Source organism: Notolepis coatsorum (assembly GCF_963971535.1).
Source record: "Notolepis coatsorum genome assembly, chromosome: 5".
In the NCBI taxonomy this organism is placed as follows: Eukaryota; Metazoa; Chordata; class Actinopteri; order Aulopiformes; family Paralepididae; genus Notolepis; species Notolepis coatsorum.
In genome coordinates, this window is record NC_140169.1 from 160,361,076 (window position 1) to 160,374,952 (window position 13,877).

General features: G+C 47.1%; 1 protein-coding gene across 2 annotated transcripts in view; it reads right to left on the reverse strand.

The window, feature by feature from the left end:
* Nucleotides 1-230: 230 nt before the first annotated feature.
* LOC311227905 (Golgi reassembly-stacking protein 2-like) overlaps nt 231-13,877 on the reverse strand; it is a 61,913-nt gene continuing 48,266 nt past the window's right edge. For both annotated transcript variants that reach the window (XM_084313763.1, XM_084313762.1), the window contains 2 exons: nt 4,539-4,652; nt 231-1,392 (listed from right to left, as the gene is read on the reverse strand). In XM_084313763.1, the coding sequence (XP_084169889.1) occupies nt 1,157-1,392; nt 4,539-4,652 (350 nt within the window). In that variant the 3' untranslated portion in view covers nt 231-1,156. The remainder of the gene's footprint in view (nt 1,393-4,538; nt 4,653-13,877) is intronic.

Here is a 13,877-nt window from a genome sequence, read left to right on the forward strand (position 1 = left end):
GCTTTATAAACTGGGCAACATGGCTCAAAACTGCTTTATTTCCGACTTTGGGTGCCTGATGCACCTGCGCTGTGATCAACGGAATCGCCGGAAATAAAGCTGTGTTGCCCAGTTTATAAAAAAATATTTTAAATGTTTATTAGCAACGGCGAGCTTTCAAACCCTAGCGTTTGTCTGTCAGAAACCCTTGTGCAACTGTGAGTACCTTTGACATTTCTTTGCGACACCTGTACGACAAGCGGTTTGATAGAGAAAAGCGAGACAGACTTAATTGTAGGATTTTTCAATGGTCACAGTCCCGAAAGGGGCTAGAGATGGAGATGGAATGTGACCACGATCACCTCCTATGACTACTTGCCATGCCTTGAAACGGAACATGACCAAACCGTGAAGCACAAACATACAGTCTAGAGAGGCTCGCTAGGACTGGGATCAATTCACAATGTCGAGAGACACAACTGCATGTTACATTTTGTTTTCAATCATCTTGCAAAATGGCTGCCGTGTGAATATGGTCAATTGGATAGAGGTGTTCCCATCGATCTAGAGATCCCATTACCTTTAACAGTATATAATTAACAGCATTAGTTTAGTGTTAAAGATTTAGGGAGATCTTACTGGCTTCTAGTGTCAAATGCATAAAAACCAAGTCACTTTTGTATTTCTGACATGGAATACATCAAGTCACTTTGTATTTATAACATGTCAGTATAAATATAACAGTATCTATACTGTTAGGATTTAACTAACAGAGAGAACGGATGCCAGGCCTATGGGCTGTGTTAGCTGCTAGCTAGATGCATCCCTAACAGAGAGAACTGAACCCAGTCCCGTCTGCTACGTTAGCTGCTAGCTAGATGCATCCCTAACAGAACTGAACCCAGTCCTGTCTGCTACGTTAGCTGCTAGCTAGATGCATCCCTAACAGAGAGAACTGAACCCAGTCCCGTCTGCTACGTTAGCTGCTAGCTAGATGCATCCCTAACAGAGAACTGAACCCAGTCCTGTTGACGTCAGCTGCTAGCTAGATGCATCCCTAACAGAGAACTGAACCCAGTCCTGTTGACGTCGGCTGCTAGCTAGATGCATCCCTAACAGAGAACTGAACCCAGTCCTGTTGACGTCAGCTGCTAGCTAGACGGGGAGACGCTCTCTGCTAGGAGGACTCCGAGGACACTGCGAGGTCTGTTGGTTCAGAGGCCACTGAGGCGGACGCCACCGTGTCCTGGATGAGGGCGGGTGTCCGCTGTTGCTGGGCGGGGGGCGTGACGGTCGTCTGGACGGGGGGAAGGACGAAGTCGGAGGGGGGGAGGGTCACTCCGGTGAGCGGGGGCAGCATCATGCCAGGCAGGTTGAAGTTCAGAGGAGGGAGAGGAGCCAGAGGAGGGAAACCTGCGGTGGACACAACAAGCAACAAGACAGCGTTCAGTCACACCTCTGCTGCTGATAATAATAAACTTTATTTGTATAGCAACCTTTCATACAGAAACTGCAGCTCAAAGTGCTTCACAACAGAAAAAAAGACGGGCATAAGATGAGCACATAAAGTGCAGACTTCCATCGGCCTGGCCATGTGGCAATAAAAGGAACTTGAACTTGACATATAAAATCACAGTTTTTCACATTAGGATCTAACATCCCACCTTGTTTATGGTTTTAAATAGACAATAATAAAAAGAGTATGATCAAATAGACGGAGTAAAACAGTGAAATAGTGCAGTGCAATAAAATAGTAGAATAGAATAGACAAAATGAGCAGTGCAGACATAAAATACGTTTTTTACAGTGCAATAAAATAGTTCTGGATTACCGTTTAACAGTTTAAAGTCGTCTTTACCTTCTCCGTTTGGTATCCACAGTTTAAAACTGGACAGTCTTCCCCCGTTTGATACCCACTGTGACCCTTCAAACCTCCCACGTTGACCCTTCGAACCTCCCACTTTGACCCTTCAAACCTCCCACTTTGACCCTTCGAACCTCCCACTTTGACCCTTCAAACCTCCCACTCAGGGCAAACCTCCCCCTCAGGTGCTCTGCTGATCTTAGATGTACAGCCAGGTCCATAAATATTTGACACAATTTCACAATTCAGGCTCTGCACACCACCACAATGGACTTGAAATGAGACAATCGAGGTGTGCTTTAAGTGCAGACTTTTATCTTTAATTTGAGGGTTTCTACATCCAGGTGAACAGTGTAGGAACTACAACAGTTTCTACATGTTCCCCTTTTCTTTTTTTTTTATTTCTTTTTAGCATTTTTACAGACATGACCGACAGAGAGCAGAGAGAGGAAGGACGGGAGAAGATATGGGGGAAAGACATGCGGCAAATGTACGTCCAGGGTCGGGAGACGAACCCGGGTCGACCGCGTAGGTCTGCAGCGCAGTAACGTGGTGCGCCACCCTGGCACCCCACATGTTCCCTTTTTAAGGGACCAAAAGGTAATTGGACAAACTAACAATCATAAATGGAATTGTCACTTTTAATACTTGTAACAGTAAAGTGCAATAGTAATATACAATGTACAGTATATACATTAGTACTACTGAGTAATAGTGCTAATCAGATGTATGTACAGAGTTGTAGTATTAATATGTACAGTGATACAGGTATAAAGACACTATGGTAGTAAGTCATACTGGCCAGCAGCATAACTAGTAAGGGATATATAGCATCTATAGACAAAAAGGATTATATGCAGGTATGTACAGACAGATGTGAATATATATATATATATATATCGTTAGCCTCATACGATAATTGTAAATTAAAGTAATATTTTTGCCAAATTGAGATTTCTGCCTAACTGTACTCTCCTCACACTGCTGCATCGCCCTGGCTTAGTGCCTACAGTATGTCCTCAGCCAATCAGAATGCTTGTTACGTTCAAAAATCCCCATCTGCCTAACTCACTCGTGTGACTTGTGCATTTTAACGTTACATACACAGATGGCGATCGCATGACTTAGGCCAGTAAAACAACTGCCTAGTGTATGACATGCATGTATCTACGAGGAAAAAAAAATGCCTAAGTCACGACATATTTTGTTACGCAATGGTTGTTGTGTTTTTGCATTTTTGCAAACTTGTTGATGCACCTTGTGGAACTTATTTTCAAAGTATAAATTAAATTACACATTTGCTGGAAAACATTCCACTTATTTGCCTTAAAAAAAACTCTTTGGTTGCTTTCGCAGTTTGCTTCGGGTCATTGTCCATCTGCACCGTGAAGCGCCGTCCAATGAGTTCTGAAGCATTCGGCTGAATATGAGCAGATAATATTCCCCCGAAACACTTGGAATGGAATTCATCCTGCTGCTTTCGTCAGCAGTCACATCATCAATAAATACAAGGGAACCAGTTCCATTGGCAGCCATACATGCCCACGCCATAACACTACCACCACCATGTGTCACTGATGAGGTGGTGTGCTTTGGATCATGAGCAGTTCCTTTCCTTCTCCACACTCTTCTCTTCCCATCATTCTGGTACAAGTTGATCTTGGTCTCATCTGTAGATCTGTTGCTCCAGAACTGTACAGGTGTTTTTTTTTAAGATTTATTTTTGGCTAAATCGAATCTGGTCTTCGTGTTTTTTGAGGCTCACCAATGGTTTACATCTTGTGGTGAACTCTCTTGTATTCACTCCGGTGAAGTCTTCTCTTGATTGTTGACTCTGACACAGATACGCCTACCTCCTGGAGAATGTTGTTGAAACTGTTGTGACAGGGTTTTTCTTCACCAGGGAAAGAATTCTTCTGTCATCCACCACAGTTGTGTTCCATGCGTCCTCTGGGTCTTTTGGTGTTGCTGAGCTCACCAGTGCGTTCTTTCTTTTTAAGAATGTACCAAACAGTTGATTTGGCTTCTTCTACCGATATCATATTGAGAGTTGACAGCAACATATTCCAAATGCAAATACCACACTTAACTCTTAACTCTAGACCTTTTATCCGCTCCTTGTAAATGAAATAACACACACCTGTCCAATACATTTTGGTCCCTTAAAAAGGGAAATTGTTGTAATTCCTACACCGTTCACCTGATTTGGATGTAAAGTCTGCACTTAAAGCACATCTCGATTGTTTCCTTTCGGATCCATTGTGGTGGTGTACAGAGACAAGAGAAGATTGTTGATGTCCAAATATTTATGGACCTGATGTTAGATATACACCTTGAGGGTACTATGAGATTAATTATTATGCACCAAGACATTCAATAATTAGAAATGACGACTGTATAGACTCACTCAACCGAGGAAACTGGAAAAAAAACTCAACACACCACAACAGCAAGAAAGAACTCGTTATACTCAATAAACGTAATAGAACTCAATAAAACCTAATGAAAATGTTAAATGAAACACATTCTTACTGTCATTTCGTGGGCACTTTAAGTACGGCAATACAAGATTTTGTATTAACTATAATTTAACATTGATAACTGTGTTACTAATTACAGTACAGTCAGCTTTTGAACCCAACTAACTACGGTACATTCAAGAACACGTGTTAAGAATCTGGCATCACAACAGTACCTTGTGGGAACCCTCCGATTCCAGGTAAGGGCACCGTGCCCAGGTCTGGCAAGGTGATGTTTAGGTTTGGTAGATTAGGAAGAGGTGGAAGATCTCCAGGTAAGTGCATGAAACCTGTGGAGAGAAGATCAGAGAGGAGAGGAGTCAGACGGAACCAAACTAGGGCTGGGCGATATGGCCTAAAAATAAAATCTCTGATCTAAAAAAAAAAATATATACTCTCTTTTTTATTTGACACAAAAAAATTATCAAACCAAGATGAATTTCCCTATTGGGATTGAAGTGCAAACCTAACTTTCACCAATCTTCACTTAAAAAAAAAATATATATAAAAGGTTACTCCCTATAAACCTATTGGGATTAATAATGTGCAAATCTAACTTTCACCAAACATCACTTTGTAAAATAAAAGGTGATTTTTTATTTTTTTTTGAAAATCATCCTAAATCATTAATTCTAATGAATCGATAAAATCGATTCATCGCCCAGCCCTAAACCAAACACCCTCTTGAGTCATTCAATCCAAAATGTTTTCACATCAGTAAGTAGCAGAGTTCAACTAGACCAACAACTCTCTATGGTGAACAAACAAGTGTTTAGCAACAGATCAGAGGTGCTGTTACAAAGGGTCAGATTAAACCGAATATATATATTTATTGCCTGAGATCCCATGTATAGTATTTGTATATCGTTTGATATCCCTTGTATATTCTTTGTACATATACACGGAATATCCCTTTACCTGGTACAGGACAGACCATAATATTCGTTCTCCTATTGGAAGCGATCCCCTAGGCGCCAGTGACTTACCCCCTAGAGCCGACTTGAAAGCTACCGACGAGACATGCCCTTACTAGCCTCAGCTCCGCGCAGGAATACGGCTACCGAAAGCAGAGCGGCACTATTTGTCCACCGTACATATAAATATGGCGCAAGTAAATGTAGAAGTCCCTTGTCCCGTTCAGTCTCGTTCAGTTCCAGTTATCCAAGCGACGTCTCTCACCCACTACGCAACGTGGGCAGAGTAGGGCTCGTATTGCCCCAAATAGAGTCGTGTTTATCCTACTACGTTTGTTAAACGTATCGTTCGTTATCTACGAGTAAGCCTTCATTACGAGTCAAAGACCACGTGAAGTGGGTAATTGTGTGTCTACATAGAGCACTTATTGCCGCGTGCTAATAGGATAGTAACGTCAAGTTCAACCGTGGACCACCGCGCACCACGGAGGATACCTACACCGGTGATTGCAGAGCCACTTTCCGGCAGGATTACTACTATTATTCTTCATTCTTCACCAAGCTGCTGGAGCAGAGAACCGTCTACACCCCGCTGCTGTGGGATCTACACATGCCCGTGAGGACATCACTCGAGCCCGTCTCTGTCGGAGCAGAGACTCCACGGCTCCATCTGGGCGGCGCGCACACTGGGACCAGCTGCCTTTTCATCCGCTGCTGCAGAGAGCAATATACCGTCTCCAGGTGCCTCTTGAAGCTCCGTGGAACCATTGACTTTGTATAGAGCATTGCCTCCCTCTGCTGGCTTACAACCGGTAGTACACCCCCATCCCAGAGTACCAGAGATAATTCTTAATATTCATTATTGATTTGCCTGCACATTCTTTGCCTTATAAGCGCAATCTAAGTAAAGTATATTATGTAATAATATTCTTATCTGTAATAAATATTCTAAACGAGTATTTGTGTGGAAACCGTGTTATTGTGGAGAAGTTCTCATCATATACCTGTGTACGGTATTGGCCAGTAATGTACATAATACGGTAGTGGTTTAATGATACCAATACTTGATTAATACAGTCAGGGAATTGTACCCCTCAGTTACAATTGGTCCTTCGAGCCCCGGATAATAATTAGCGTAATATTAATATAATATTAATATCGACATGGCCGATGACGAACACTCCACAAACGGTTCTCCTAAGCTAGATCGCCCGCAGCGCAGACGGCAGCCACCTCCCTATCTAGAGGCATACGCTGTCAGTCCAATACCTAGCTTTAAAGGGACATTAAATACGGATAAAATAACTAAAGCGGATAGTAAAATTATGTCCGACCCTACCAACCAGGCTACCCCGCCAACAGAGGCCCTAGTGGGTTCTAATGTAACTGACCAAGCTCACGGTGGGGACCAGGAGGGAACTGACACGACTTTATCCCCCGACAACGCCGACGAGGTAGTCCCCGGAGCGCTCCAGGATAAAGAAAGCCCTCCCGGGATGGAACCCGACCCACCACAAGAAGAGACGCGCACCCAGGAGACGGATCTCCTCGGTACGCAACAGGAGAACGGGTCTCCAACAAGTACTGCCGGGAGCCGATCGCCCCGAACGGCGTCTTCCCCCAGCGCGGCGGACAAGATGCTGGCGCAAGCACTCATCGCCACCCTGGCAGCCTCCACCGAACGCGATCGACTTCAAGCGCAACAGACGCGCGAGCGCGAACAGTTTGCAGGCGAGCGAGAGCGCTTCCAGGCGCAACAAAGGAGTGAAGACGACCGCATAAGACTGGAGACCAGACGCCTCCAGACAGAAGAGAACATTGAGAGAAGCCGCGCCGATGCACAGCACGCCGCCGCCAATGCACAGCGCGACGTCGCAAATGCACAGCTCCACGCCGCCCATGCCAGCGCCAATGCCCAGCGCGACGCCGCCAACGCACAGCCGCCCAGGCCAGCGCCAATGCCCAGCGCGAAGCAGCGCGCGACGCAGCCCATGCCCAGCGCGAGGCAGAGCGCGACCGGCTGCAGGCGGAGCTGATGGACAAACTGGTTGCCATGGCGACACCCCCTCACTCCGCACGGAGCTCTCAGAGATCGTCAAGACATGGGTCTAGGACACATTCCCCTACCCGACGAAGCGACCCGGGACTCCGCCAACAGGAGGATCCTGTCCACGTCTCCGAACCCCCTTCCCGGCCGGTCCATACGAGACCCAGCAACCGGGAAGAATCGGACCACGCCGAGAGAAGACAGAAGAGAAGACAGAAGACTCCAGGTCCTAGCAGAGGAAGAGGAGGAGGAAGAGGAGGAATGTCAAGCCGACCAGCAGCAACGTACTCTGGCCCAGGAGGCCCAGTACAGCCCCGACCAGCAGCAACGTACTCTGGACCAGGAGGTCCAGTACAGCCCAGAAGTCAGCCCCGAGGCCCTGCGCTACAAACCCCCGACTCAACTCACGGGTGAGTTTGACGCACCGCCAGCCCCGAGGGACAGCACCTGGGTACCCGACCTTCGGTACCCACCAAGTACCAGCCCAAGACGACACGCACGGGGAGACTCGCCTAGGAGGCCTCTTCCCCAACGCTCACCGATGTGCCAGTCATCCATGACATCGTACCTTGGCGCACCGACGTTTCCAGACTTCACCCATGAGAACCGAGCACAGTACACGGAGCTACGGATGTGCTTAGAGACAATGATGGTTGATGTAGCTGATGAACGCCACAAGTATGCTACCCTATTGAAGCACCTCAAGGTGCCCCGAGCGCACAATATAGCGCTGGCCTATGCCAACTCTACTACCCCATACACAGCGGCTCTAGCAGCACTCGACCAACGGTATGGACGCGTATGGGACTACGTGATACAGGATATAAGAGACATTGACCGTCTCCCCCCAGCCAGAGACAACAGAGCGCTAGATGACCTGTCTATCAAGGTACAGTCCCTGGTAGGGATGCTGGGGTCCCAAAAGGAAAAGGGTATCTACGAACTGTACGCTAACTCTAACGTAGAGAGGATATTAGAGAAGCTCCCTCCCACCCGACAAGAGCGCTTCAGGCGGCAGAGAGACTACCGCGACCCCAACGGTCCAGAGGCATCCCTCCTAGACCTATCTGAGTTCCTCGCCAGGGAGGTCAGTAGCCTACGACTCGACACGTTCGTATGGAGTGGACCAAGCCCAAGACTCGGACCTCGGGGACAAACGGATAACCGCCGGTTGGTGACCGTTATGCACCAAGCCGAATCAGTACCACACAAGAACCACAACACCCCCTCGACGAAAGAGGACCAGTGGAAGATTGAGTGCCAGTACTGTGAGGGAGAACATCGGCTGTATCGGTGCGAAGATTTCAAGAAGCTGACCACGGATGATGTGAGTCAGTGGGTCAAGGACCACCGCCGCTGCTTCCGCTGCGCGCGCAGCCACCTAGCAGCTGAGTGCCGCTTGAAGAAGAAGTGCAGCAGGTGCGGTGGCACCCACTTGGAGGTCCTGCATGACATCAACAGGCGTCAGCCAGGACAACAGAGTGGGCCCGTCGCGGTAATGTACCATGCCGAGGCGGTGGCACCAGTACCGAAGAGCCACCAGACCGCTCCCTACTGTACCTACTGCGATGGCGGACACTGGCTGGCACAGTGCGCCGAATATAAGACACTGAACCCCGTCCAAGTGGACCAGTGGCGTGAGGCGGCCCAGGCGGGCGCCGCTTACCACGCAGGGGCGGCCCAGGCGGGCGCCGCTTACCGCGCAGCACGGTGCGGAGCCCACCAGAAGGTCCAAGACAACCAACCAACAGGAGTGCTCCACATTGACCAGCATAGCGGGACCCCCCGTGTGCTCCTCAAAGTGGTCAGAGTGCTCCTGAGCTACGAGGACAAGGTCCTGGACACTTACGCCGTCCTGGACGATGGGTCTGAAAAGACTCTCCTCCTCGCTTCCGCAGCAGCCCAGTTGGGCCTGCGAGGTGTCAAAGATACAATGACCATACGCACCATCAGAAGGGACCAGAAGACCATAAAGGGTGAAAGGGTCTCCTTCAAGATAGCAGCGGTGGACCAGCCCGAGAAGCAGTATAGTATAACTAACGTCTTCACCAGCCACGACATAGGCCTGTCTCAGTACACCTACCCCATCCCACAGCTGATGGCTAAGTATGTGCACCTACGTCAACTACCTATACCGCTTATCGACGGCGCCACACCGACCCTGCTCATCGGCTCCGACCACGCGGACCTCATTCTCCCAATTGAGGCGGCCCACGTCGGACCCAAAGGATGCCCAGTCGCGGTTCAGACCCGACTGGGATGGACGCTCCAGGGCCCCCTCTACGGACTTGACAGTCAACCCACGTCCACACGCCGCCTACACACAGAGGCGAGCGACACCGGCCTCTCCCCCGTACAGCAGAGGCTATTGACATTAAGCGAGAGGCCCGTGAGAGAACCGTGGGTACCAGAGGGAGTTCGGAACCCCACCCCCCTCAGCTGCGCTCCAGACGTAGCTGACCTCGAACCCAGCACCCCAAGCGACTCCTTGGCGGGGCGGCCGGGACCGGCCCCTCCTCAGACGGGGTACAGAGCAAACAAGAGAGACAGACTGAGGAGGAGGAGGCACAGCCAAGCACAGATCAAAGCAGTCTCAGGCCCGCTCCCTCCTAAGCCCCCCTTCATCCCGTCCAGTCGTCATGACCATGGCCCAGTCACTACCCCGAGCTGCGTGGCCGGCCGGCCGCGTAAGCAGGGTGACCACTGGTGCCGACGGAAAGGTCAGAGTGGCAGAAGTGCTCGGCCAAGGGCGGACCTGCAACCGACCCGTGGCGAGGCTGATAGAGTCGCCAAGGCTCCCCGACTCGCTTAATGACGACCATGACCCATGACTTTGTGAACTGACCGACCCCCTCACAACGGACATTGAGTAGTGGACAGTGCGGTTAATCTGTCTCTGCTTAGCTAATTAGGTGGGACTAATTAGGGGGCGGCTGTTACAAAGGGTCAGATTAAACCGAATATATATATTTATTGCCTGAGATCCCATGTATAGTATTTGTATATCGTTTGATATCCCTTGTATATTCTTTGTACATATACACGGAATATCCCTTTACCTGGTACAAGACAGACCATAATATTCGTTCTCCTATTGGAAGCGATCCCCTAGGCGCCAGTGACTTACCCCCTAGAGCCGACTTGAAAGCTACAGACGAGACATGCCCTTACTAGCCTCAGCTCCGCGCAGGAATACGGCTACCGAAAGCAGAGCGGCACTATTTGTCCACCGTACATATAAATATGGCGCAAGTAAATGTAGAAGTCCCTTGTCCCGTTCAGTCTCGTTCAGTTCCAGTTATCCAAGCGACGTCTCTCACCCACTACGCAACGTGGGCAGAGTAGGGCTCGTATTGCCCCAAATAGAGTCGTGTTTATCCTATTACGTTTGTTAAACGTATCGTTCGTTATCTACGAGTAAGCCTTCATTACGAGTCAAAGACCACGTGAAGTGGGTAATTGTGTGTCTACATAGAGCACTTATTGCCGCGTGCTAATAGGATAGTAACGTCAAGTTCAACCGTGGACCACCGCGCACCACGGAGGATACCTACACCGGTGATTGCAGAGCCACTTTCCGGCAGGATTACTACTATTATTCTTCATTCTTCACCAAGCTGCTGGAGCAGAGAACCGTCTACACCCCGCTGCTGTGGGATCTACACATGCCCGTGAGGACATCACTCGAGCCCGTCTCTGTCGGAGCAGAGACTCCACGGCTCCATCTGGGCGGCGCGCACACTGGGACCAGCTGCCTTTTCATCCGCTGCTGCAGAGAGCAATATACCGTCTCCAGGTGCCTCTTGAAGCTCCGTGGAACCATTGACTTTGTATAGAGCATTGCCTCCCTCTGCTGGCTTACAACCGGTAGTACACCCCCATCCCAGAGTACCAGAGATAATTCTTAATATTCATTATTGATTTGCCTGCACATTCTTTGCCTTATAAGCGCAATCTAAGTAAAGTATATTATGTAATAATATTCTTATCTGTAATAAATATTCTAAACGAGTATTTGTGTGGAAACCATGTTATTGTGGAGAAGTTCTCATCATATACCTGTGTACGGTATTGGCCAGTAATGTACATAATACGGTAGTGGTTTAATGATACCAATACTTGATTAATACAGTCAGGGAATTGTACCCCTCAGTTACAGGTGCTCTTGGGTCTTTGGGAGAAAAGGAGTGTAAAGGATCCCAGACACTCAAAAATATAAACAGGAGGAAAATATCTTTAAAAAGCCTTTATTGTATTGTATCGCGGCCACATAGTTAAAAAAAATTAAATGCCAACATGTTTGGACCAAGCTGGTCTGCATCAGGGCGTTAGTGAAGTTGCTACGTGTTCACCCCAGTGTTTCCCTTTATATGCATTCAGCAGCGCTGCTGCTCTGAGACAGAGAGAGGCAGCGAGAGACTCTCATTACGCGCAACGCATGTAAGCACGCACTGCATTCTGAGAGAGAGACTCATTATGCACGACGCATGTAAGAGCGCACATGCGTTCCGAGAGAGAGAAAGAGACTCATTATGCGTGACGCAAGTAAGCGTGCACTGCGTTCCGAGAGAGAGAAAGAGACTCATTAGTCATTACGCACGACGCAAGTAAGCGCGCACTGCGTTCCGAGAGAGAAAGAGAAAGACTCATTACGCTCAACTAGTGATGCACGATATATCGGCCGCCGATATAATATCGGTAGGGTTGGGCATCGTTTGGATTTGAACGATTCCTGTTCTAAACGATTCTCGATTCCGATTCTTTGAGGTGCAGGTCAAAACAGGTCACAGCTTATTTTGCAGGAGATTTTTTATTTTTTTTAAATGTAGAATTTTTTCATACTATTCACATTTTCAGTTGACTTGATACAGTTTAATTTGGTTGCTGTACTGTAACTATGGTATTAATTAACAAAGTAAAAAAATAAATAAAAAGAAATTCGAAATTTGAATCGAAATTAAGAATCTAAATGCAAATATGTTCCAGAACCGGAAGTTGGGAACCGGTTCCTATTAGAACCGGTTTTCGGTGCCCAACCCTAAATATCAGCCGATATGGCAGTTTTTTTACACATCGGTACGATGTTTTACATGTTTTGGCCTTAAATAGTTTCAAAATATCAGTCATTTCTGAAAATAAGTTACAAAAGTTAAAAAGAAATGCGTTTTGGAAAATAGCTCTTTATTTGCTTATCATAAAAAGGTGTTTTCTATACAGAGATATCGACATCTGTAAATATCGGTATCGGCCAGAACAGCAATATTAATATCGGTTATCGGTATCGGCCACAATTTTCACATCGGTGCATCACTAGCAGCGCGCAAGTAAGCGTGCACTGCGTTCCGAGAGAGACTCTTCACTACGAAGAGGTCAACTTGAGTGCATTTAGCCCCAACCAGTGTTCATCTCCATTATGTTACAAAAAATCGGATGCTTATTTTGGCTTTTAAGAAAACAAGATTAACATTTTCTTAAAACAAGATTAAATTGACCAATCAAGAAATAAGCTAAATGGAATAAGCCAGTGGAATAAGATCATTCAAAATAATTCTGTATTTGTTCTGCATCTGTTATTGTACCAAATACAAGATATTTTCACTTGATAAGATTACATTTTTTGCAGTGTACAAATATGCAGCTACCTGGGCCTCCAGAGCACTTCAGCGGACACACCAAAAACATCCTAGCAAATTCACACGCACGTGACTCCATGAACATGAACATGAATAACCTATCTCGCACAATTCGAAGGTAGTTTTAAGTAATTTCTCTGGCAGCGTGCGCTAATATGGATTCCGGCAGCGCGCGCAGCACAGCTGTTGACATTGTTTTCAGGGTAAACACTGCACCCTTTATATACAAGAGCTCATCAACAGAGGTGCCCGGTAGAGGGCAATTGGTGATTGAGCAATCAATCAATCAATCCATCAATCAATTATAGACAAGCACATCAATAGAATCACAACATGACATTAAATACAAAAAAAAGAAAAACAGAAGTGAATGAATGAATGAATGAAAACTTTATTTAACAGATTGCAGAATGGGTACAATACAGTACGGCTCAATACATACAATTGTTAAGGGGATGCAGACCTGAGAAAGACGTTTGTCTTGTTTCCATCAGGGTCCCCCATTTTCAATTCATATAGACATTTATGACATACACAACATACATGACATTTATGGCATAGGGACATATAGGTATTTAGTACTGATACATTTGTGACATAAACGGTATTCACATATACAGTACTGTTACCCCTAGATCCTGACAGAGTATATACATATGATGGGGAGGGGACTGTACATTAGGAGGGGGTGGGTGGGTGGGAGAGAAATATACATGCGGTGGGGAGGAGACTGTCTATTAGGAGGTGGTGGGGGTTTTGGGCATTTACGGTGGCCAGTTTCGAATTGCAGCCTCCCGTAGGTGCTCTTTAAGAGCGGTTTTGAATGTGGGCAGGGATTCACATTCCTTTACAGCTTTGGGTAGGGCGTTCCACATTGTTGTGGCATAATTGCAAAACGTGTTTAGTCCCTTGTTTGATCCG